Source organism: Neoarius graeffei, chromosome 19, assembly GCF_027579695.1.
Source record: "Neoarius graeffei isolate fNeoGra1 chromosome 19, fNeoGra1.pri, whole genome shotgun sequence".
In the NCBI taxonomy this organism is placed as follows: domain Eukaryota; kingdom Metazoa; phylum Chordata; class Actinopteri; order Siluriformes; family Ariidae; genus Neoarius; species Neoarius graeffei.
Genome location: NC_083587.1, coordinates 45,012,378 through 45,037,655, shown reverse-complemented (window position 1 = coordinate 45,037,655; position 25,278 = coordinate 45,012,378). Strand labels below are relative to the sequence as shown.

Here is a 25,278-nt window from a genome sequence, read left to right as displayed (position 1 = left end):
CCCGAGCTCAACTTTACTGTCTTTAGACCGTTTCAAAGCGAAAGCATCTTGTAAGTCTGGTGCTTGTAGGGAATCCACTGATTTTGGTTTCCTGTCTCTGTCACGTGTTCGGCTTCACTCTGTCATCGAACATCGAACCCTCGTCATACATGAACAGGCTGCAGCCGTGGTCGTAAAATTGAGTTGGTGACGCTTTTAACTGAGACTGAACGCCATGTACGCTGCTGTCAGTCCACATTGTTTTCCAGCTCCACGCGTTTATATGGCGCTTGACAGCTGCAGTCGGCGCAGTGCGAAGGTGGAAATGTGCAGTGCGAGAAAATCACCACTAGATGGCGACCCGAGCACACAAATATACAATTCCTGCTTGTGTTCAGGTCCATCCATCCATCCATCCTCTATACAGGGCTGACACAAACAACCATTCACACTCACATTCACACCTACGGTCAATTTAGAGTCATCAATTAGCTTAACCTGCATGTCTTTGGACTGTAGGGGAAACCGGAGCACCCGGAGGAAACCCACGGGGACAACATGCAAACTCCGCACAGAAAGGCCCTTGCCGGCTGCCGGGCTCAAACCCGGACCTTCTTGCTGTTCATTATCTCTAGCCGCTTTATCCTGTTCTACAGGGTCGCAGGCAAGCTGGAGCCTATCCCAGCTGACTACGGGCGAAAGGCGGGGTACACCCTGGACAAGTCGCCAGGTCATCACAGGGCTGACACATAGACACAGACAACCATTCACACTCACATTCACACCTACGGTCAATTTAGAGTCACCAGTTAACCTAACCTGCATGTCTTTGGACTGTAGGGGAAACCGGAGCACCCGGAGGAAACCCACACAGACACGGGGAGAACATGCAAACTCCGCACAGAAAGGCCCTCACCGGCCACCGGGCTCGAACCCAGGACCTTCTTGCTGTGAGGTGACAGTGCTAACCACCGTGCTGCCAAATATTTATTTTATTAAATTAAAAAAATAATAGTTTAATTATTATAAAAATTTAGCCTATCCCAGCTGACTACAGGTGAGAGGCGGGGTACACCCTGGACAAATCAGCAGGTTATTGCAGGGCTGACGCATAGAAACAAACAACCATTCACACTCACATCCACACCTACGGTCAATTCATCCATCCATCTATCCGTTATCTGTAGCCGCTTATCCTGTTCTACAGGGTCGCAGGCAAGCTGGATCCTATCCCAGCTGACTATGGGTCACCAGGTTATCGCAGGGCTGACACATAGAAACAAACAACCATTCACACTCACATTCACACCTATGGTCAATTTAGAGTCACCAATTAATATAACCGCATGTCTTTGGACTGTGGGGGAAACCGGAGCACCCGGAGGAAACCCACGCGGACACGGGGAGAACATGCAAACTCCACACAGAAAGGCCCTCGCCAGCCGCTGGGCTCAAACCCAGGACCTTCTTGCTGTGAGGTGATAGTGCTAACCACTACAGCACCATGCCGCCAAATATTTATTTTGTTAAATTAAAAAATTTTTTTTAATTATTATAAAAATTTAGCCTATCACACCTACAGTCAATTTAGAGCCACCAATTAACCTAACCAACTCTAACTTGTGACTCTAACCCAATTGTGGAAATTGTGGAATGGTCTGGAAAATGAACTCAAAAATAGCACCAACATAAAACTGTTTAAAAAATTATATAAAAACATGTTAATAAAAATATATGGGAATGAGGACAGGCAGACTATATAGTTGATGATGAAATTGAGAGTAAGTCTGTGACTGGTCTTCTTGTATTTAGTGTATAGTTATAGGTATGTGTATATGTATGTACTGTATATATGTATTGTATGTGTGTCTATATGCATAACATAAGTATCTGTATATATGATTTGATTTGGTCGATATTATACCATGTCAGTATGTTTTGGTATGTTGGTATGTTTTCTTTTTTGTTTATTGCTTTTGTTTTCTTTTGTATATATAGTTTATTATGGTGGAAAGTGACATTTGATTAGCGGTGGTATAGAGGGTTAGCATTGGATAAGTTATTACTTCTTCCTAATCCTTTCTGAACATTCTTATGTTATTGCCTTGTGGCTACGCTATTCTGTTTGTTTATGATGATGTTTTGATTATTGTATTTTTTTTTAATTTAAATTTTTATTTTTATATCTTCTTTATTGTTCAGAATAAAGTAATCAATCAATCAATCAATCAATCAATCAATTGCCGGCCTCAAACCCAGGACCTTGTTGCTGTGAGGTGACAGTGAGGTGTGTCAAACCCAGGAGCTTCTTGCTGTGAGGTGACCACTACACCACCGTGCCGCCACAATGTTCAGGTCACTGCGTATAAATTGCATAAAGCCATTAAATTCGTTTGACGAAATGAGTCATGCTCATAGGAACCAAAGTCTGCTTACTTTACATTGATTTTTTACTGCAGTTCATGCAAACATTACCTTGAATTTTTTTATGGTTGGTGTTCGTGCTACTTAGATAGTCCAGGATTGTGGAACTCAGAAAATTCAACCAAGGCTGCCACTGGTAACTTCCTGATCAGCTGAATCATGTGTATAAAGATATATACTGAGCAGCCATAACATCAAAACCATACTGTCCAAGTCCCCGTGGTGCCACCAAAACAGCTCTAAACTGTCAAAGCACAGACTCCACAAGACCGCTGTGGTATCTGGCACCAAGACGTTAGCAACAGATCCTTTAAGTCCTGTACGTTGTGAGGTGAGACCTCCATGGATTGGACTTGTTTGTCCAGCATGTACCACAGATGCTCGATCGGATTGAGATCTGATGAATTTGGAGGTGGGGCAGCACGGTGGTGTAGTGGTTAGCACTCTCGCCTCGCAGCAAGAAGGTCCTGGGTTCGAGGCTGGCGAGGGCCTTTCTGTGTGGAGTTTGCATGTTCTCCCCGTGTCTGCATGGGTTTTCTCCGGGTGCTCCGGTTTCCCCCACAGTCTAAAGACATGCAGGTTAGGTTAATTGGTGGCTCTAAATTGACCGTGAGTATGAATGGTTGTTTGTCTCTGTGTCAGCCCTGCGATAACCTGGCAACTTGTCCAGGGTGTACTTTGCCCATAGTCAGCTGGGATAGGCTCCAGCTTGCCTGCAACCCTGTAGAACAGGATTAGCGGCTACAGATAATGGATGGATGCAATTTGGAGGCCAAGTCAACACCTTGGACTCTTTTTTTCAAGTTCCTCAAACCATTCTCCAGGGAACATTATCCTGCTGAAAGAAGCCACTGCCATTAGGGTATACTGTTTCCATTAAGAGGTCGACTTGGTCTGTAACAATGTTTCGAGAGGTGGTACGTGTCAGAGTAACATCCAAATGAATGCCAGGACCCAAGGATTCCATTGCCCAGAGCATCTCACTGCCTCCGCTGGCTTGCCTTCTTCCCGGTGCACATCCTGGTGCCATCTCTTCTAACACACACTCACCCGGCCATCCACCTGATGTAAAAGAAAATGTGATTCATCAGACGAGACCACCTTCTTCCATTGCTCCATGGTCCAGTTCCGATGCTCATGTGTTCATTTTAGGTGCTTTTGGTGGTGGACAGGGGTCAGCATGGGCACTCTGACTGGTTTGAAGCTACACATAGTGATGCACTATGTGTTCTGGCACCTTTCTACTGTAGCCAGCATGAACTTTTTCAGCAATTTGTGCTACAGGAGCTCTTCTGTGGGATCGGACCAGACGGACTAGCCTTTGCTCCTCATGGGCATCAGTGAGCCTTGGACACCTGTCGCCGGTTCACTGGTTGTTCTTTCATGGACCGCTGTTCTTTCTTTGGTAGGTACTAACACCATTACATACCAAAGAATACCCCACGGGCGGCACGGTGGTGTAGTGGTTAGCGCTGTCGCCTCACAGCAAGAAGGTCCGGGTTCGAGTCCCGTGGCCGGCGAGGGCCTTTCTGTGTGGAGTTTGCATGTTCTCCCCGTGTCCGCGTGGGTTTCCTCCGGGTGCTCCGGTTTCCCCCACAGTCCAAAGACATGCAGGTTAGGTTAACTGGTGACTCTAAATTGACCGTAGGTGTGAATGTGAATGGTTGTCTGTGTCTATGTGTCAGCCCTGTGATGACCTGGCAACTTGTTCAGGGTGTACCCCGCCTTTCACCCGTAGTCAGCTGGGATAGGCTCCAGCTTGCCTGTGACCCTGTAGAAGGATAAAGCGGCTAGAGATAATGAGATGAGATGAGAATACCCCACAAAACCTGCTGTTTTGGAAATGCTCTGACCCAGTCTTCTAGCCATCACAATTTGGGGGTGAATTTAACAGCGAAGACTGTCAAGGAGTGTAATGCCTTGTAGGAACAATGAACAACACAGAAGCAAACTATTCCTTGCCCCACTGACCATAATAAGCAAACTAAATTTCATTGTTTGAAGCCACTGGATTTCTTCAGTTCATTATTATTTATTATTATTAGCTACTGAATTTGTAATGCTCATATACTTTATAAGATGTGGTCTAATTCTATGACTTTTTTTGTAGCTTGTGAGATGACAAATGTTATTTAGCAGTGTGCCTTTTATATCCAATGGAAATCATCCTAGATCGCCACCCCAGTAACTATATTATTAGGTCTAACCTGGCTACTCTGTTGTAAAAGGTCTGGGTATGCCTCCAACTACACAGATTTACACATATATACAGATTTCCAGTGCCCAAACACTAAGTAGTGCACATTAACATCAATTGAAAGATTCATGTGTGTAGAATGTGAAGTTATAGTTTTAATGTGCAAAAACATTAACGTTTGTAAAAAGTAAGAAGACAATCAGCAATGGTTGCAAGTGGATAGTTATTTAGAGTAAGGTAGCGTTCCCACCTCACAGTTCCAGGTTACTTGGTTCAATCCCAGTCTTAGGTTATTGTCTGTGTACGTTCTCACTGGGTTTTGTCCGGGTTTTCAGGTTTCGTCCCACCGCTGAAAATATGCCAGTAGGTGGCAGTGTTGTAGTCAAGTCACTAAACCTCGAATCCAAGTCCAGTATTGAGTCCCCAGTATTCAAGTCCAAGTCTCATCTCATCTCATTATCTCTACCCGCTTTATCCTGTTCTACAGGGTTGCAGGCAAGCTGGAGCCTATCCCAGCTGACTACGGGCGAAAGGCGGGGTACACCCTGGACAAGTCGCCAGGTCATCACAGGGCTGACACATAGACACAGACAACCATTCACACTCACATTCACACCTACGGTCAATTTAGAGTCACCAGTTAACCTAACCTGCATGTCTTTGGACTGTGGGGGAAACCGGAGCACCCGGAGGAAACCCACGTGGACACGGGGAGAACATGCAAACCCCGCACAGAAAGGCCCTCGTCGGCCACGGGGCTCGAACCCGAACCTTCTTGCTGTGAGGCGACAGCGCTAATCACTACACCACCATGCCGCCCTCAAGTCCAAGTCATTAAAGAAAATTTAGAGTTGAGTCCTTCTCTGGATGGAGTCTTACCAAATGACAACTGAAGTTCGAGGTTGTCCCCATCGTCTCCTTGATAGTTCTTCTACATATGGAACACATAGCAGTGCATTTTTTCCCCACTGCACGAGAAGTCTGTCTAAGCAAAGCGGACAATCCTGGGGGCTTCTCTCCAGGCATTTTAGCGCCATTAACGTTAGTTTGTTCCTGAACAGGTGAATGTGCATTCTCTTGCACAAAATTAGTACAAAATTTAATGTAGATATAAATATCTTATGCTAAATTATTATGGCATGTTACAAAAAATAAAGAAAAAATCCAAGTCCTCGACTCCAGTTTATGAGTCCGAATGCAGTTAATGCACGAGTCTGAGTCCGAGTCATCAGTGCTCAAGTCCGAGTCAAGTCGCAAGTCCTTAAAATCAGGACATGAGTTGGACTCGAGTCCGAGTCTCAGATTCGAGTACAATAAGCCTGGTAGGTGGATTGGCTACATTAAATATACCTTAGGTGTGAAAGAGTGTGTAAATGCTTGCGTACAGTGGATATAAAAAGTGTACACACCCTGTTAAAATAATAGGTTACGATAAATAATTTCAAAACTTTTCCCACCTTTATTGTGACCTATAACCTGTACAATTCAATTGAAAAACAAACAAATCTGTTAGGGGGGAAATGTAAAAAATAAAAAACATACAATAAGCTGGTTGCATAAGTGTGCACACCCTTAAACTAATACTTTGTTGAAGCACCTTTTGATTTAATTACAGCATTCAGTCTTTTTGGGTCGGAGCCTATCAGCCTGCCACATCTAGACTTAGCAATATTTGCCCACTCTTCCTTGCAAAAGCGCTGCAAATCTGTCAGATTGCGAGGGCGTCTCTTGTGCACAGCCCTCTTCAGGTCACCCCACAGATTTTCAATTGGGTTTAGGTCTGGGCTCTGGCTGGGCCGTTCCAAAACTTTAATTTTCTTCTGGTGAAGCCATTCTTTTGTTGACTTCGATGTATGCTTGGGGTCATTGTCGTGCTGAAAGATGAAATTCCTCTTCATCTTCAGCTTTCTATCAGACACCTGAAGGTTTTGGGCCAAAATTGACTGGTATTTAGAACAACATGATGCTGCCACCACCATGCTTCACCGTGGGCATGGTGTTCTTTTGGTGACGCGCAGTGTTGTTTTTGCGCCAAACATACCTTTTGGAATTGTGGCCAAAAAGTTCAACCTTGGTTTCATCAGATCATAACACATTTTCCCACATGCTTTTGGGAGAGTTGATGTATATTTTTTTGCAAAATTTAGCCGGGCCTGGATGTTTTTCTCTGACCCTACCTCATAGTCCGGACATATGGAGAATACAGGAGATTGTTGTCACATGTAGTACACAACCAGCACTTGCCAGAAATTCCTGCAGCTCCTTCAGTGTTGCTGTAGGCCTCTTGACAGCCTCCCTGACCAGTTTTCATCTTGTCTTTTCATCAATTTTGGAGGGACGTCCAGTTCTCGGTAATGTCACTGTTATCCTATATTTTCTCCACTTCTTGATGACTGTCTTCACTGTACTCCATGGTATAGCTAATGCCGTGGAAAAAATTTTTGAACCCTTCTCTTGACTGATGCCTTTCAACATTGAGATCCATTTGATGCTTTGTAAGCTCTCTGCGAACCCTGGCTTTTGCTGGAGGATGCAACTGAGTAAATGTCAGGAAAATCCTGCTAGGACAGATGAACTTTATTTGGGGTTAATCAGAGTCGTTTTAATTGATGGTAGGTGTGAACCCAAAAAGACTGAATGCTGTAATTAAATCAAAAGGTGCTTCAACAAAGTATTAGTTTAAGGGTGTGCACACTTATGCAACCAGCTTATTGTAAGTTTTTTTATTTTTTATGTTTTTCCCCCAAACAGATTTGTTTGTTTTTCAACTGAATTGTACAGGTTATAGGTCACATTAAAGGTGGGGAAAGTTTTGAAATAATTTTTCATGGTCTCATTTTTTTACATCAGAAAAACCTATCATTTTAACAGGGTGCGTAAACTTTTTATATCCACTGTATGTGTACATGGTGTCTTACAATGGATTGGCAACCCTTCTGTAGTGTATCCCTGCCTTACAGATAGTGTTTACAGGATAAGCCCCAGAGCCGCCTCAACCTTGAGCGGGAAAGTAAGTAAAGTAAGCACTTTGCAGAACCTCTGCCTGGATGGCCACAGCACTGAAAAGGATGAATGCAATGGGGATGAGTAGACAGGGGCCACAAGGTGACCTTAGGCTGCAGCATAAGGCAGGAATCACATTCCCCCCATGCTTGGTGGAGGAGCAGTGGACAGTATACTGTAGACTATATAAGCTGGATGACTCTCAACTGCTTATTACAGGGTTATTCGAAAGATTCACTAGACAATAGCTTATAGCATGAGTCAAGTGTGACAGCCTCATCTCATCTCATCTCATCTCATTATCTCTAGCCGCTTTATCCTGTTCTACAGGGTCGCAGGCAAGCTGGAGCCTATCCCAGCTGACTACGGGCGAAAGGCGGGGTACACCCTGGACAAGTCGCCAGGTCATCACAGGGCTGACACATAGACACAGACAACCATTCACACTCACATTCACACCTACGCTCAATTTAGAGTCACCAGTTAACCTAACCTGCATGTCTTTGGACTGTGGGGGAAACCGGAGCACCCGGAGGAAACCCACGCGGACACGGGGAGAACATGCAAACTCCGCACAGAAAGGCCCTCGCCGGCCACGGGGCTCGAACCCAGACCTTCTTGCTGTGAGGCGACAGCGTTAACCACTACACCACCGTGCCGCCCATGTGACAGCCTCATGACTTAATTTGGTTTGAGACTATGTCATCGTACCAGGCTTGTAGTACTCGGGTCCAACTCGTGCCCTAATTTTAAGGACTCGTGACGTGACTTGGACTTCAGCACTGATGACTCGGATTTGTGCATTAACTGCATCCGGATTCATAAATTCGAGATGAGGACTCAGATTTTTTTCTTTATTTTTTGTAACATGCCATAATAATTTCATCTCATTATCTCTAGCCGCTTTATCCTGTTCTACAGGGTCACAGGCAATCTGGAGCCTATCCCAGCTGACTACGGGCGAAAGGCGGGGTACACCCTGGACAAGTCGCCAGGTCATCACAGGGCTGACACATAGACACAGACAACCATTCACACTCACATTCACACCTACGGTCAATTTAGAGTCACCAGTTAACCTAACCTGCATGTCTTTGGACTGTGGGGGAAACCGGAGCACCCGGAGGAAACCCACGCGGACACGGGGAGAACATGCAAACTCCGCACAGGAAGGCCCTCGCCGGCCACCGGGCTCGAATCCGGACCTTCTTGCTGTGAGGCGACAGCGCTAACCACTACACCACCATGCCGCCCGCCATAATAATTTGGCATAAGATATTTATCCATCCATCATCTGTAACCACGTATCCTGTTCAAGGTCGCGGGCAAGCTGGAGCCTATCCCAGCTGACTATGGGCAAGAGGCGGGGTACACCCTGGACAAGTCAGCAGGTCATTGCAGGGCTGACACAGAGAGACAAACAACCATTCACACTCACATTCACACCTACGGTCAATTTAGAGTCACCAGTTAACCTAACCTGCATGTCTTTGGACTGTGGGGAAAACCGGAGCACCCGGAGGAAACCCACGCGGACACGGGGAGAACATGCAACCCTGGTGAAAAATAAATGTGCTAAGTGTACTAAAATTTAGCATACTTTTGTGTACTTGAAGCCACACTAATCATCAATATACTTCAAGTGTGTTTATGATTAGTTAACTTGAGGCATGCTATTTTGGAACAACTAATTTTGTACTAAATATATTTTAATTGCAATTAAATTGTAGAAAAGTGCAACTTGAAGTGTATTTAGTGTACTTTTATGTGCTAAAGTGGAACAACTTAAAGTATATTTTGTATACTTTAAGTATATAAATTTATATGTACTAATATATGCTTAATTAGTACTTTGTTTGTATTATAAGTACCTTAAAAATTAGTACACTTTAGAAATTACACATAACTTTCATTTAAAGTATAGTTTAGTATAATATATTTCTATAAAGGGTGGCACGGTGGTGTAGTGGTTAGCGCTGTCGCCTCACAGCAAGAAGGTCCTGGGTTCGAGCCCCGGGGCCGGCGAGGGCCTTTCTGTGTGGAGTTTGCATGTTCTCCCCGTGTCCGCGTGGGTTTCCTCCGGGTGCTCCGGTTTCCCCCACAGTCCAAAGACATGCAGGTTAGGTTAACTGGTGACTCTAAATTGACCGTAGGTGCGAATGTGAGTGTGAATGGTTGTCTGTGTCTATGTGTCAGCCCTGTGATGACCTGGCGACTTGTCCAGGGTGTACCCCGCCTTTCGCCCATAGTCAGCTGGGATAGGCTCCAGCTTGCCTGCGACCCTGTAGAAGGATAAAGCGGCTACAGATAATGAGATGAGATATTTCTATAAAGTGTAATATAGTATAATTATTTTAAAGTGTTAGCGTGAAAGCGTGATGTTAGTATACTTTTTATATATTTACAAAAAGTACAATTCGTGTAAGTACATTTTCAGTATACTATTGAAAATATGAATATATTTTAAATACAATAAAGTACTTTTTTTTTCACCAGGGAAACTCTACACAGAAAAGGCCCCCGTCAGCCAGTGGGATCAAACCCAGGACCTTCTTGCTGTGATGCAACAGTGCTAACCACTACACCACCATAACGCCCATAACATTATATATCTACATAAATTTTTTAAATACTTTTTTATAATTTGCACACAGCACAACAAACCAAATCCAAGTTCCCTGCCATGTAGTTCCATGGTGTCAGAATCAAAGCTTTTGTTTCTGAGATGAATCATGTTTGAGAGTTTGCATGTTCTCCCTGTGTCCGCGTGGGTTTCCTCCGGGTGCTCCGGTTTCCCCCACAGTCCAAAGACATGCAGGTTAGGTTAACTGGTGACTCTAAATTGACCGTAGGTGTGAATGTGAGTGTGAATGGTTGTCTGTGTCTATCTGTCCAGAGGTGAACATTAACGAAGTACATTTACTTGAGTACTGTACTTAAGTACACTTTTTGAGTATCTGAACTTCACTTGAGTATTTTTTTTTTTGTGGAAACTTATGACTTTAACTTCACTACATTTGAAAGACAAATATCGTACTTTTTACTCCACTACATTTCTATCATGCTCCTCGTTACTCGTTACTATGAAGCAGCTTTGAAAGTGAATGTTTTTTCTTTTCTTTTCTAAAACGTGATTGTTTTTTTCACTGAGACAGCCGATCAGTAATCACTAGGGTCACGTCACGTCCATAGACTATAAAATCGAGTTCAATTATTTCTCAGCAGCATTATTTGAACACGATCAGTTGATGGCAGAATGGAAGGTTCTTCTGGAGAATGCACGCATTCGTGGCTCATGAACCCATGTTTCAGTTTTCTGAAAGGAATAAAGATTCGTTTCGTTCAAAATGTTTGCTTTGTTTGCCGAAAATGAACCACGTCAAGGCCTACGAAAACTCGTCGTCCAACCTGCGGAAGCATATTGAGGCCTGTAAACGTTTTATTCCAAGAGAAAGCTTGCAACAAAGTTGTCTGTGCTTTTAGACCGAGCGATAACGTTGCAATAGCTATGCAGTCTGGTTAGTCAAATGACTTTCTATGGATTTGCCCGCCAAGTTGCCGTAGTCTTGTCCACGGCTAGCATTAACACACAGCTAGTTAACTTGGACACTGTTAGTTAGCATGTAAAAACAGAGTTACGCCAACATGAATAACGTTAACTTATCTGAAGTCCTTTCAGAAATATGGATAATCTTGCCAAAAAAACAGAATGTAGAGAGGTTTCTTTTCTAGTAGCGTTAGCTACCCAATATGATTTCAAGTTTGAAAAGAGTTTGCTAGCATGTCAGGTAGAGCTTAACCTAAAACCGCCATGATGGCACAGCATGCGTTCGTTTTGTGAATTCACATTTCTGTTTTTGGTAACAGCATTAGGTTTTGTAAACGTTGTGGCAATAATACAACGACGTGTTGAGAGAAAAATGTACTTTTAATACTTAAGTATTTTTAAAAGCAAGTACTTCAGTACTTTAACTTAAGTAAAAATTTGACTGGACAACTTTCATTTGACCAGTGGGATTGGTACTTTGACTTAAGTAATGAAGTTGGGTACTTTGTCCACCTCTGTACAGTATGTGTCAGCCCTGTGATGACCTGGCGACTTGTCCAGGGTGTACCCCGCCTTTTGCCCGTAAGTCAGCTGGGATAGGCTCCAGCTCGCCTGCGACCCTGTAGAACAGGATAAAGCAGCTACAGATGATGAGATGAGATGAGATCATGTTTGTGAAACATGGTTATGTTTTTGAAATGCACACAAGTGCATTTGTTACAGTAAAGCGCATTAGAGTGTTATATTGTGAGAGTGTTATGTTAACATTCGTGCCACCAGCCTTTTCCTAAATATTCCTGATAGAAGACATCTTTTTTGTGAATTTATTGTAGGCTATGGTATGGGACATACATCTTCATACTACTCAAAGTTATCAATGTGTTTTAAGTGTGCGCATGTGTGACAGCTGTGTCATTTGTGTCGGACTCAACTCGAAATTTTCTTTCATGACTTGGACTTGACTCTGACTTGAACACTGGGGACTCGAGACTGGACTCGGACTCGAGGTTTAGTGACTCAACTACAATACTGCATCATGCACCACCAAAATCTGTAATCTTGGATATTGTCAGATGAAAATGAGTTGCAATGATTTGTCATGTCAGGGCGGCACGGTGGTGTAGTGGTTAGCGCTGTTGCCTCACAGCAAGAAGGTCCGGGTTCGAGCCCCGTGGCCGGCGAGGGCCTTTCTGTGTGGAGTTTGTATGTTCTCCCCATGTCTGTGTGGGTTCCTCCGGGTGCTCTGGTTTCCCCCACAGTCCAAAGACATGCAGGTTAGGCTAACTGGTGACTCTAAATTGACCGTAGGTGTGAATGGTTGTCTGTGTCTATGTGTCAGCCCTGTGATGACCTGGCGACTTGTCCAGGGTGTACCCTGCCTCTCACCCGTAGTCAGCTGGGATAGGCTCCAGCTTGCCTGCGACCCTGTCAAACAGGATAAAGCGGCTAGAGATAATGAGAGAGAGAGATAATGAGATGAGATGAGATGAGATGAGATTTGTCATGTCATTATCCTCTCTGACCAGTAGAGGGAGCCCAGATAGAAACCCAACAAAGGGCCTTTCCTTCACCAACAATGAGAGGGACCAGGAATTGGTCACAGCCTCATTTTTCCTTCCTTGTATTTATTTTCCAGCCATCACCATATACCCCAGGGTCTTAGGGAACAAACCTTGACCAGAAAAAGAAAACAGAGCTAACACAAACAATAGCCTATACTTTCATTTAAAAAAATTAATTAGACTTTTTTTTCCTTTGATTTGAGTGCCTGGGTTTGTCTCGGGCAACACTGATGATGATGATTTTATTTTGTAGACATCATGAAGCCATTTGGCCACCATATTGGTACTTTCTATCTGTGCTGTAAAGTGACTGATAGTTGTCTTTGAATATAATGTAAACCTACTGGGGGGAAACCATTAACTTGTTAGTAAGGCAATTTCATCAAATTGGGATGACTTGCTGTCTTATTTACTGTCCCTCACTTAAAAAGTTAAATGATTCTGTCATATTACATAAGAAAATACATTTTCGATTCGGGTCTGTGAACTCAATGCAAGGACACCTTTGAGGAAACCTAATTCCAGGGCATATGTGTTGATGGAGCAATAGCTTCGGTTGTGCATTCTCTGGGCAAGAATGCTGAAATGGCAAGACACTGTATTGTCCCTATGTGCTAAATGAAAATGACAAAGGGTTCACGATTACAACAGTCCAGTGACCAACTGATCATTTATTTTGCAAGTAAATGTTAAATCAGGGGCGGCATGGTGGTGTAGTGGTTAGCACTGTCGCCTCACAGCAAGAAGGTTCTGGGTTTGAGCCCAGTGGCCGACGTGGGCCTTTCTGTGCGGAGTTTGCATGTTCTCCCCGTGTCCGCGTGGGTTTCCTCCGGGTGTTCCGGTTTCCCCTACAGTCCAAAGACATGCAGGTTAGGCTAATTGGTGGCTCTAAATTGACCGTAGGTGTGAATGTGAGTGTGAATGGTTGTTTGTCTCTGTGTCAGCCCTGTGATGACCTGGCGACTTGTCCAGGGTGTACCCCGCCTTTCACCCATAGTTATATGGGATAGGCTCCAGCTTGCCTGCGACCCTGTAGAACAGGATAAAGCGGCTACAGATAATGGATGGATGTTAAATCGCTAAACTGTTTGTAGGTTGCCCGTGAGCAAACACACAAGCCCAGTGGAAGGTAAATTTCCAGGATCTTTAATATAAACGAGGAACACTGATTTTTTTTTCCCCCAGTTTTATATACTGTAATTTTTTAAGAGTATTCATTTAGGAACTGTGTTATAGTTGCCAAGTGCACAACATTAAGATATTCAAAATAAATAAATAAATAAATAAATAAAATGATGCAACAAATAATTGCAGAATTTCTGTACAAATCTGTAAATACATTTCTAATGTAAATATCACTTGACATAATCATAACCATAAGCAAAGGCAAGATAAAAGGTACAAATATAAAAAATGTAAATAAAATTAACATCGTTGATTCGCTGAGTTCAGGACTAAGAAGAGACACACAAAAGAGCAGCAACAGTGCAGTGGTCCAAATGAAATCCAGAAAATAATAAGAAAAAAATTTTGCACTCTAACTTTTAGGTAAACATCCATATCCACTCTGAGAGGTAATATCATGGTCAGTTTTGCCCGGAGGCAGGATCGATTCGACTCCGTTGATCACATGTCTGAGCATTGTGATTCGAATATTTCACTATCTGATTATCTACGTCGACATTGATGAGATGATTTCACTCATATAGTTGAATCCAGGGAAGCTGACCCCAGCCTCTTCACACACACCCAGAGACTCTGGGACAGGAAGTCTCGTGAATGCAGGGTTAATGTTTGTCAGGTCATCAGGGCCAGACTGAATTGGATAAAGAGAAATAAACAAACTTGCATGACTTATCTTTAAAAGGGTTTAGATCATTTTGCATTTCGCTAAAATGGGCTTATATTTATTTTGATTACATGCATAAGTACATACAGTACACTGATCAAGTTTAGTGTTTTCCATGGACTCACCAGTGAGGGAACGAAGGGGGGTGGGATTTTCTTTGCCACGAGGTCATCCCACTGGATAGAGGAAAAGAAGGAGTGCTGCTTTAGCTCATCCTAAAAGATGATGCAAACAAAATTACTTAGCCAGTGAGTAAATGTGTAGCTATTACAACCCATGGCAAAAAGTATGGAATCACCAGTCTTGGATGAGCACTCATTCAGACGTTTTATTCTGTAGAACAAACTGAGATCACAAACAGGGGTTAAATTGGGCCGGGGCTGTCCGGGGCTGAGCCCCGGCACATAAGCTCGGAGCGGATGGCATATGATCACGCACACATCAAAAGCAACAAACCCTTTTCACGATTTTCAGTTCTGAATAATTAAATATCGTTTTATTAATCAATAAACCCATGACTTTTATGAGATAGATCATAGTTTTCCTGATAACAAGACGACCTGTCAAAGCTATTTAGAACAGAACTTGCAATCAGAGATTCTGGTTTCTGGAACACTGCGTGGGTTGCCAATTCCGCTTTTTATAAGCGACTTTGGGGTTTCTTTTTTTGTGAGCTCGCTTTAAAAAAAAATCAGAAGTCGTGGTTTGCGGGTTTTTGGGCTTGTGTTTCAGCGTTGTGACTTGTTTATAATTTTCTCCGTACACCGTCTCCCCTTTTACCTGCATACGATCCTAATCCATCAGAGGTGCTTGAACGAACTGTCTGTGCATTTGGCGAGTTCAATTTCCAGGGGAAAAAATAATACTGATCTAAATATGTTGTTTTTATTTTTAGACAGTATGTGTTTAGCAAAACACATACTGTCTAAAAATAAAAACACAACATATTTAGATCAGTATTATTTTTTCCCCTCTTCAGTATTATTTGATATTTTGTTTTTAATAATAAAAAATATGATAATGATTATGTTCACTGTATTGTTAATATTATTAGTGTTTTATTATTTATTGTTAATATTTAATTTAATGTTAATTTATTATTATTTATTGTTAATATTAGTGTATTATTAGTGTAATTATTATTGTTATTATGTATTCAATTATTTATTTGACATGTGGTGCTTTTTGTATTGTCTAGAACATACATAAGATGAGCATATTATAGCAGCAAAATAGAAGCACAATCATTTGAATGCAGCAAAACTTTTGCTGCATTCAAATGATTGTGCTTCTATTTTGCTGCTATAATATGCTCATCTTATGTATGTTCTAGACAATACAAAAAGCACCACATGCCAAATAAATAATTGAATACATAATAATAACAATAATAATAAATGCTTCCAATGTTATAGTGTTGTTTGTATTTGGTTGCATTCATTGCATGAATATATTTGATTGACAATTTGACTGACAGTGTTTTGGCATATTTAACATTTATCCTCCAAAATAAATCAACTGTTTTGGTTTAAGATTGTGCAAGCCTTCAAATTTTCTCACTGAACATTTCTCCTTCACATTTTTCACCTGTAGGCATGTGACAAGATTTAACATGATATTGCTCAACCTACCTCTGTAAAGTCAGCTAACAACTTATTAAAATGCACCAGAATTCAGCAAATAACATGTATGATAATAAAAACTTCTGGGGGAGGACCCCCAGACCCCCCACTAATCATTTCCTTCAAACCAATGTACAACAACCTGTACAATCTGTTACATGGGCCAACCAATCTACATTCAAACTGCCATAATGTGTAGGGGGGCACTACAAGACACACATAGGCCTACAACACACAGATAAGGTGTATATCTCTGTGCAATATGATATGGTTATCAAATTAGAGGGTTATTTTCCAAAAAGTATATTGGGGCAGGGCGGCGGGGGCAGGGGCGGGTACGAGGCAGAGCCCCCCCACATAACCAATCCCAATTTAACCCCTGATCACAAACATGATACAATAATAAAGTTATTCCAAAGTGCAACTTCTTGGCCTTCAGAAACACTAAAATAAACAAAGAAAATACATTGTGATAGTCAGCAAATGTTACTTTTATAGACCAAGCACAGGGAAAAAAAATATGGAATCACTCAATTCTGAGGAAAAAAATATGGAATCACTCAATTCTGAGGAAAAAAATATGGAATCACTCAATTTTCAGGTAGAAAATAAGGACTCACCCAGTCAATTTCCTTTCCCTAAATTGACTCCTGCCTCAGATTAGATTTGCTCGTTAGTCTGCAATTAGAAACAGCGCAGTTATTACACCTTGGAGGGCTGCTGGACCAAGTGGATTGGCAAGAATCATGGCTCCAACAAGAGAGATGTCTCTTGAAACAAAAGAGATGTCTCTTGAAACAAAAGAGAGGATTGTCAAACTTCTTAAAGAAGGTAACTCTTCACGCATGGTTGCCAAAGATGTGGGCTGTTCACAGTCAGCTGTATCGAAGATATGGACCAAGTACAAACAGCATGGGAAGGTTTTTAAAGCCAAGCGTACTGGTAGACCAAGGAAGACATCCAAGTGTCAAGACAAAAAACTTAAGGCCATATGTCTTGAAAACCGAAAAAGTACAACAAAACAAATGAAGCATAAATGGGAGGAAGCTGGAGTCAGTGTATGTGACCGAACCGTGAGAAATCGCCTAAAGGAAATGGGATTTTCATATAGGAAAGCTAGAAGAAAACCACCATTGACACCTAAACAGAAAAGTACAAGACTACAGTGGGCTAAGGAGAAGCAATCATGGACTGTGGATGACTGGATGAAAGTTATCTTCAGTGATGAATCACGAATCTGCATTGGACAAGGTGATGATGCTGGAACTTTTGTTTGGTGCCGTTCCAGTGAGATTTATGAAGAAGACTGCCTGAAGAAAACATCCAAATTTCCACAATCCTTGATGATATGGGGCTGCATGTCAGGCAAAGGCACTGGGGAGATGGCTGTGGTTACTTCTTCAATAAATGCACAGGTTTACATTGACATTTTGGACAGTTTTCTTATCCCTTCAATTGAAAAGATGTTTGGGGATGATGAAATAATTTTCCAAGATGACAATGCATCGTGCCATAGAGCAAAAACTGTGAAAGCATTCCTTGGTGAAAGACACATCCAGTCAATGTCATGGCCTGCAAATAGTCCAGATCTCAACCCAATAGAAAACTTGTGGTGGAAATTGAAAAAAATGGTCCACGACAAGGCTCCGGCCTGCAAAGCTGATCTGGCAACTGCAATCAAAGAGAGTTGGCACCAGATTGATGAAGAATACTGTTCGTCACTCATCAAGTCCATGCCTAAGAGACTGCAAGCCGTTACAAAAGCCAGAGGTGGTGCAACTAAGTACTAGTGATGTGTTTTGAATGTTCTTTTGTTTGTCTGTTTTTCATGATTCCATATTTTTTTCCTCAGAATTGAGTGATTCCATATTTTTCCCCTGTGCTTGGTCTATAAAAGTAACATTTACTGACTTCCACAATGCTTTTCCTTCATTTCTTTTAGTGTTTCTGAAGGCCAAGAAGTTGCACTTTGGAATGACTTTATTATTGTATCATGTTTGTGATCTGAGTTTGTTCTACAGAATAAAACATGTGAATGAGTGCTCATTCAAGACTGGTGATTCCATACTTTTTGCCAGGGGTTGTATTATTATTGTGTGTGTGTGTGTGTGTGTGTGTGTGTGTGTGTGTGTGTGTGTGTGTGTGTGTGTGTGTGTAAATGTACCATGTCACGTTTAGCTCCTAGTCTCTTAGCTCTATCTTTGTTCAGCAAGCCTTTAAGAAAATCTCTTCCACCCTTGGACACTCCAGCCTTAAGGACCAGCGGTTGATAAATTATATTGCCTAACATCTTCATGCGGTCTGCACTGTAGAAGGGTGGCTAGATAGATAGATAGAGAGAGAGAGAGAGAGAGAGAGAGAATGTCAATTAGTTGCACTTCTCTCTAGACAAATGCATCTTTAATATCCAGTTCATGCATCTCATTTCCTGCACAGCATGTGGTTTATTCACCTGCTGTGGTTTTTAACTCACCAGACCATAAAGCATTTCATGCAGAACAGCTCCAAGCCCCCACCAGTCCACGGTACGGTCGTATTCGTGCTGCTGGAGAACCTCGGGCGCCAGATATTCAGGGGTTCCACAAAAGGTTTTGGTGGTTGTACGTCCCGCTATGCCCTCTTTACACAAGCCAAAGTCTGTTAGGACCACATGGCCTTCAGAGTCGAGCAAGATGTTCTCTGGCTTCAGGTCCCTTATAACATACAAGAACAGGTATGTGAACTTATTGTGGGTGTAAGTTATTTGCCTAGATGTGCAATATTTTGTGCACACATAAGTGCTTCTTAGCATTGATGTAACTGTGTGTATTTGTTATGGCATCACAGTATTAATGACAGTCTAATGGCCTGTATTCAGAGTAGGCAATTTAATTCCAAAAATTACGTCAGTACTTGTGCATATTTAGACAAGGACTAAGCATGTGCTTACGTTGATTTTCTCTGTTCTCCATTCAGATTATGCAAACTACCGGTGTGTATTTCACGCCTTCAAGGTTACCACAAACCCTTTCTACAAAGATATTCCGCAATATCGCTGTAAAGAAAATCCCTTAATAACCCAGTTTTAGCGATTTACCCTGAACCGCATAAAGCCGTGCCAGTGTGTGTTTTTACACAACAACCAGAAGCGTGATACGGGAAACAACAGAGCATCAGCGCCTAGGGTGACGTATAACACATTATGTATCGGAAATACGAATACCCCAAGCATATCGATGTTACTTTAAAAAAAAAAAAACTGCGTTTTGAGGTGCTTTTGTGAGCACTGTTAAAGAGTGTACCACTCTTCAAATGCAAGCAAAGTTGGTGTGCAGTCAGAAATATGTTGGAGGAGAAAGTGAAGAGAAGCAATTTGAGGCAGAAAGGGTGCATGGAATTCATTTTACACAGGCATCAATTCTGGCTCTGTTACTATCAATTATTCTGGCTCAAGCGGAACAACAAAGACCCCACCATTCCGCGTTCGGACGTTGCACACAGAACATGAGGCGGAATAAAAGTGTAAGATTCTCTCCTTTAACTGGATGCATAAAAGAGGCTCTATTTTTCTTGAGTAGAAATGTCAGAGATGGGGTTTTTCAATAGTGTTCAGATCACTCCCTTTAAACACAAGCACCTTCCTTTAAACCTGATAAAATCAGGGATAGAAAATGCGGACTGAAGAAAAAAAAAGTGGTTTTTCCTTCGCCGTCAAATGTAATACAAACTAATATGAATGCAAGAAAGCAAGATACAATTTAAAAATGAAAAAATAAAAGACTTATATGGTGATGTATATGAATAAAAATATGGTAAGTATTGACATAAAACTAGGATACTGCCCATACATTGCTTCATAAGTCATAAGCCCTTCCTGTGCCAGAACCTGGTCTTCCCAGGCAGTCTCCCGTCCCAGTACTAACCAGACCCTTGAGGCACATTGGGCGGCACTGATCTCTGTTTCCATAGCCCTCGGCCTCTTGCCTATACAGCTAGGGTTACATAAAAAGTCCTAATTGCAATCCCCTTATTGAACACGACAAATTAGGTTTATAAATTCACCTTATGAAATAGCACTCAATCCAGCACATTCTATTATTTTGCTGTGTGTTGACACTTCAACTTTGTGTCCCAACAACAGGAAAAATGTGAAGATTTTAACATGTCTGTTGGTCTTCAATGAGGACACATACATTTTAGACAAAATGCATCTTTAATTTGAAAAACTCCTTCTTCTTCTTCTTCTTTCAGCTGCTCCCGTTAGGGGTAGCCACAGCAGATCTTTTTTTTTTTCCCCTCCCCTGCATATTTGATTTGGCATAGGTTTTATTTATACCAGATGCCCTTCCTGACGCAACCCTCCCCAATCTGTCCAAGCTTGGGACCAGTAGTGAGTATGCACTGGCTTGTACAACACCGGTGGCTGGGTATTTTACCGAATCTGCATGTCTTTGAACTGTGGGGGAAACCGGAGCACCCGGAGGAATCCCACACAGACACGGGGAGGACATGCAAACCCCACACAAAAAGGCCCCTACCGGCTGTGAGGTTTGAACCCGGGCCTTCTTGCTGTGAGGCAACAGCACTAACCACTACACCACCACTTGAATTTGAAAAACTAAAGCAATTAAAAGGTTAAGATTTTAGTTGAGGCATCAAAGGTTTTAGGTAGAATAAGGTACTTCAGTTAAGTCCGCCTCCTCCCTCAGTAATACGTGTGTGTGTGTGTGTGTGTGTGTTTACCTGTAGATAATGTGCAGTGAATGTAAGTATCCTAGAGCACTGGCCATTTCTGCAGCGTAGAATCTGGCTCTGGGTTCCCTGAACACACGCTCTTTTTGGAGGTGGTGAAAGAGCTGCGAACATACAGTACACACGAATGCATCTCCATCATAATAAAACTTGCTATCACTTGGTTTCAAGAAATACAATCATCTATTCCTAAGCTGTGTGTGTGTGTGTGTGTACCTCTCCACCACTTGCATAGTCCAACACTAGACAAAGCCGCTCTTTGGTCTGAAAGCTGAAGTGAAGTCTCACCAAGAACGGATGATTCAGAGTTTTCACTAGCACGTTACGCTCACACATGATGTTTCCTTCCTGTCAGGAACAACAGAGTCAAAACACACAAACAACCCTTGCCAGCACACCACGTGTGTAGGACACACAGTGAAACTCACCGCTTCTTTCTCCATGATAATGTGCTTCTGTAAAACTTTCACCGCATAGTATCTATTGTTCTTCTTATACTTTGCTAAAAGAACCTATAGGCATGAAGAAAGCAAAAACTTAAAAATCTATTAAAATGTTGTTTTTTTTTAATGTATAAAAAATGAACATACGTGTATCATTTAACAAAAATAAGACATTTATTCTTTATTGTGCATGGAACTCAAATTATCATCGAAATGCGTTAAAATACGGTTTTACCTTGCCAAAACTGCCTGTCCCAATCACCCTCAAGTAGTCAAAATCTGCTGCGGAAACCCTGCACCCATAGAAATAAATATAAATGTATGTGTTTTTATGATACTACATGTAGCCTATATATACACTACTGTTCAAAAGTTTGGGGTCACTTTGAAATGTCCTTATTTTTGAAAGAAAACCACTGTTCTTTTCAATGAAGGTCACTTTAAACTAATCAGAAATCCACTCTATACATTGCTAATGTGGTAAATGACTATTCTAGCTGCAAATGTCTGGTTTTTGGTGCAATATCTCCATAGGTGTATAGAGGCCCATTTCCAGCAACTCTCACTCCAGTGTTCTAATGGTACAATGTGTTTGCTCATTGCCTCAGAAGGCTAATGGATGATTAGAAAACCCTTGTACAATCATGTTAGCACAGCTGAAAACAGTTGAGCTCTTTAGAGAAGCTATAAAACTGACCTTCCTTTGAGCAGATTGAGTTTCTGGAGCATCACATTTGTGGGGTCGATTAAATGCTCAAAATGGCCAGAAAAATGTCTTGACTATATTTTCTATTCATTTTACAACTTATGGTGGTAAATAAAAGTGTGACTTTTCATGGAAAACACAAAATTGTCTGGGTGACCCCAAACTTTTGAACGGTAGTGTATTTTATATTTATTCTATCCACATTCACTGGATATGAGCAATCGCACGCTCTGATTGGCTACTCTACTACTAGGATATCAGCTTATATACCGTGAGGAGAGAAAAACAAAAGGGTGGAACGTGTTGCTGAACCAACTGAAGACGAAATAAAAACTCTACTCGAAAAAACCCCAAAAGATTTTTTTTAAAAAGCAACAAAATATGGAATGAAAATATTTGATGGTAACAACATTTATTTTTTTCGCAGTCCGGTTTCCATCAAATCCTGCGCTCTGATTGGCTGGCGAGCGGGTCCGTATCCTACGATACGGACCCCAGTTACGGACCCCGGTTAAGGACCTCTGACGACTCGCTCATTCACAACAACAACAAACATAGGAGCATTTTTTTGCCAACATTTATCTTTTTTTAATAAGATTTATTTATAAGATTATCAAAAATCATAAATTTTTGCCAGCATTTCTCAGGAGAATAGCATTAATTTTACATCATGAATAGCTATAACGACAGTGTTCACAGCGAAAGCGAGTTTTACTACCCTGAGGAAGAAGAAATAAAAGAAAACATTTCAGGAGAAAGCTAAAAACCTGTAACTGCTGCTAACGCCGGACAAAAACATGGCTGAATCCTGAATGACTCCTATTTGTATAAATAGGGGACTATATAGGCAGCAAAATTTAGTTTTTTTCCTGCCATGGAAGTGCACTTGTATACCGAGGAGGAAGCCATTTGCATTACCGCCGTGAATGAGGATTCAAAACAGCATTAATTTTACAGCATGGACAGCAATAATGACAGTGCTCACAGCGAAAGCGAGTTTTACTACTCTGAGGAAGACAAAATAAAAGAAAACATTTCAGGAGAAAGCTAAAAACCTCTAACTTGCTAACGCCAAGCAAAAACATGGCTGAATCCTGAATGACTCCTATTTGTATAAATAGGGGACTAGATAGACGGCAAAATGTAGGGGTTTTTTTCCTGCCATGGAAGTGCACTTGTATACCGAGGAGGAAGCCATTTGCATTACAGCTGTGAATGAGGATTCAAAATGGCGGCTCACCTCGCTTTTCCCTTTCGGGCGCTCTCGTTTTCTGTTAGAATTTGGTAAAGAAAAAATTAAATATATTATTTACCAGCTTAAGATCGGTCCGTATGGCGAAATACCGTGACCTCGGCCTTGAATACTGACCTCAGCCCAGAGGGCCTCGCTCAGTACTTTCAAGACCTCGGTCACGGTATTTCACCATACGGACCTCCCAGCTGGTAAATAACATATATATGTATCTTTTTAAATTATTTTTCAAGAATTATTATTATAGCATTTTTCACAAATCACTACTGTCTTTTCGTTGGTTTGTTTACTTTTGAAGCGGAAATGATTTTGTCGGACGTTTTGTACGAAGTTTTTATTTATCGAATTTGCCAAAAATAAAAATGCTCCGTTTCCCAAAATCCAGTGAATGTGGATAGAATAAAACAGTTATTCCACTCAATCTCATCGTACATGGCTTATAGCCAACGAGGCGCGTAGGTCATGTACGACTCGATTTCGTGGAATAACTGTTAAATATACGTCCTTCATGCACAAATCCACAGTAATATAGCCTACTTACTGAGACTTTTGCAGCTCCTGTGCTGTACTGGCGAGGCACTGCTATTAGAGAACAGAAGACAAGGATGATTTCAAATGGAAGACGTGATGTGCATTGTATAAAGAGTAGCGATGCCTTTTGAGATTTCAGCCCAACTTTCCACACTACGTCTGCATCCAAAGACTCTCATATTTAAAACTGAACCGTGCACGTTTCCTGTCTACGTCAACTGCATCTCAAATTCAATATGTGTTCACAGTAAAGAGAGCTGAGTAGATCCTGTGAGTCTCACTTACTGCAGCTGCCGCAGACTCATCAGACAAACTGGCTTCTGGTCTTAGAAAACACTCTGAATCCATATTGCTGGCGGAGACAGAAACCTACCATTAGTGCAAACTAGCAGGCTGAAAGACATTATACTTTAACTGGTGTAGTGAATGGCATTGTTTAAGACTTACCATATTTAAAGTCTTTAAATTTACACATAAACAGAACGAAATATTTTATCTCTCTATATGCCTGTGGCACACTACAGCAACTTTTATAGGACAAATTAAATCTCGATTAGCTCCGTATTAGCATATAGTGCCCCAAGTAGGGTATATAAGCCTACTAGATGGATCACTGAAGTTGGCCAAGGTCATAGTCACACAGTATAGTTTGTAGTAGTCCTTAAACAGCAGCACAATCAAAAACAGATTGGAGAAGGAAATATTTCAATCCCTATATCGTGCACTTTCAGGGAGCAGCAACCCATATGGGACAGAGCCCAGCAGGTCATGTTCTTTAAACCTAAGGAATCAGACCTCAAAAGGAAATATATGCAACATGCCTACTGTATTGTACCATAATATTTAGTGTTACATCATAAAAATGAAAGGTTTCTAATAATAAGAGCATTAAAATAAAACTTACTGTTGATAAACTGGAATTCGGGTCCCAAGCTTCTGTAGCAGGTCAGTCGAACCATGTTTTTTCTCTCTGATTAAAGCTATAAATATGATAAAGTATTAAGATTTTTTTCAAAAATAAATACATTGACGGTGAGCATAAAAGACCGACAAAGTACGTCACAATTTGTTAAAGCTAAACTAAAGTTATAAAAGCTATTCAAAAAAGTAAAAAAACAAAAACCCTGGTTGTTTAACCTACCAGCAAAGTATGAGATGATACCCTTCATTTTAGCGTATGTGACAGGACTCCTGCTTTTCTTCACCATACTGAGTCTCAACTGAACTGGAGCTACTAGTGCACTGTGTGAATGAGCTCACACAAGCTGGACAGCCCCGGCTGTACTGGTCTGATCTGGAAACCCAGCGGCTCCTGATGAAAAGGTTATTTTTTGCAGGGCACGTGGACATTCGATGACCTCATGACGTAAAATGGTAACTATGAACTCCATACTTTGTCTCTCTCTCTCTCTCTCTCTCTCCAGTTAAACTC

At 41.7% G+C, this 25,278-nt stretch overlaps 1 protein-coding gene across 2 annotated transcripts; it reads right to left on the bottom strand.

Moving 5' to 3' along the window:
• Positions 1–14,117: 14,117 nt before the first annotated feature.
• sgk2b (serum/glucocorticoid regulated kinase 2b) lies at positions 14,118–25,071 on the bottom strand. Of its 2 annotated transcripts, XM_060900919.1 has the most exons (12): positions 24,988–25,071; positions 24,751–24,826; positions 24,132–24,198; positions 23,857–23,897; positions 21,593–21,650; positions 21,343–21,426; positions 21,131–21,262; positions 20,906–21,018; positions 18,657–18,876; positions 18,348–18,503; positions 14,687–14,776; positions 14,118–14,528 (listed from the first exon to the last, which is right to left on the bottom strand). In XM_060900919.1, exons 1-12 carry the CDS (start codon positions 25,052–25,054, stop codon positions 14,385–14,387), a joined length of 1,248 nt encoding a protein of 415 aa, XP_060756902.1. In that variant the 5' UTR covers positions 25,055–25,071; the 3' UTR covers positions 14,118–14,384. The 2 variants fall into 2 exon arrangements, with proteins under 2 accessions (XP_060756902.1, XP_060756903.1); XM_060900920.1 differs by lacking the exons at positions 14,118–14,528; positions 14,687–14,776 and adding an exon at positions 17,757–17,854.
• Between the last annotated feature and the right edge of the window lie 207 nt (positions 25,072–25,278).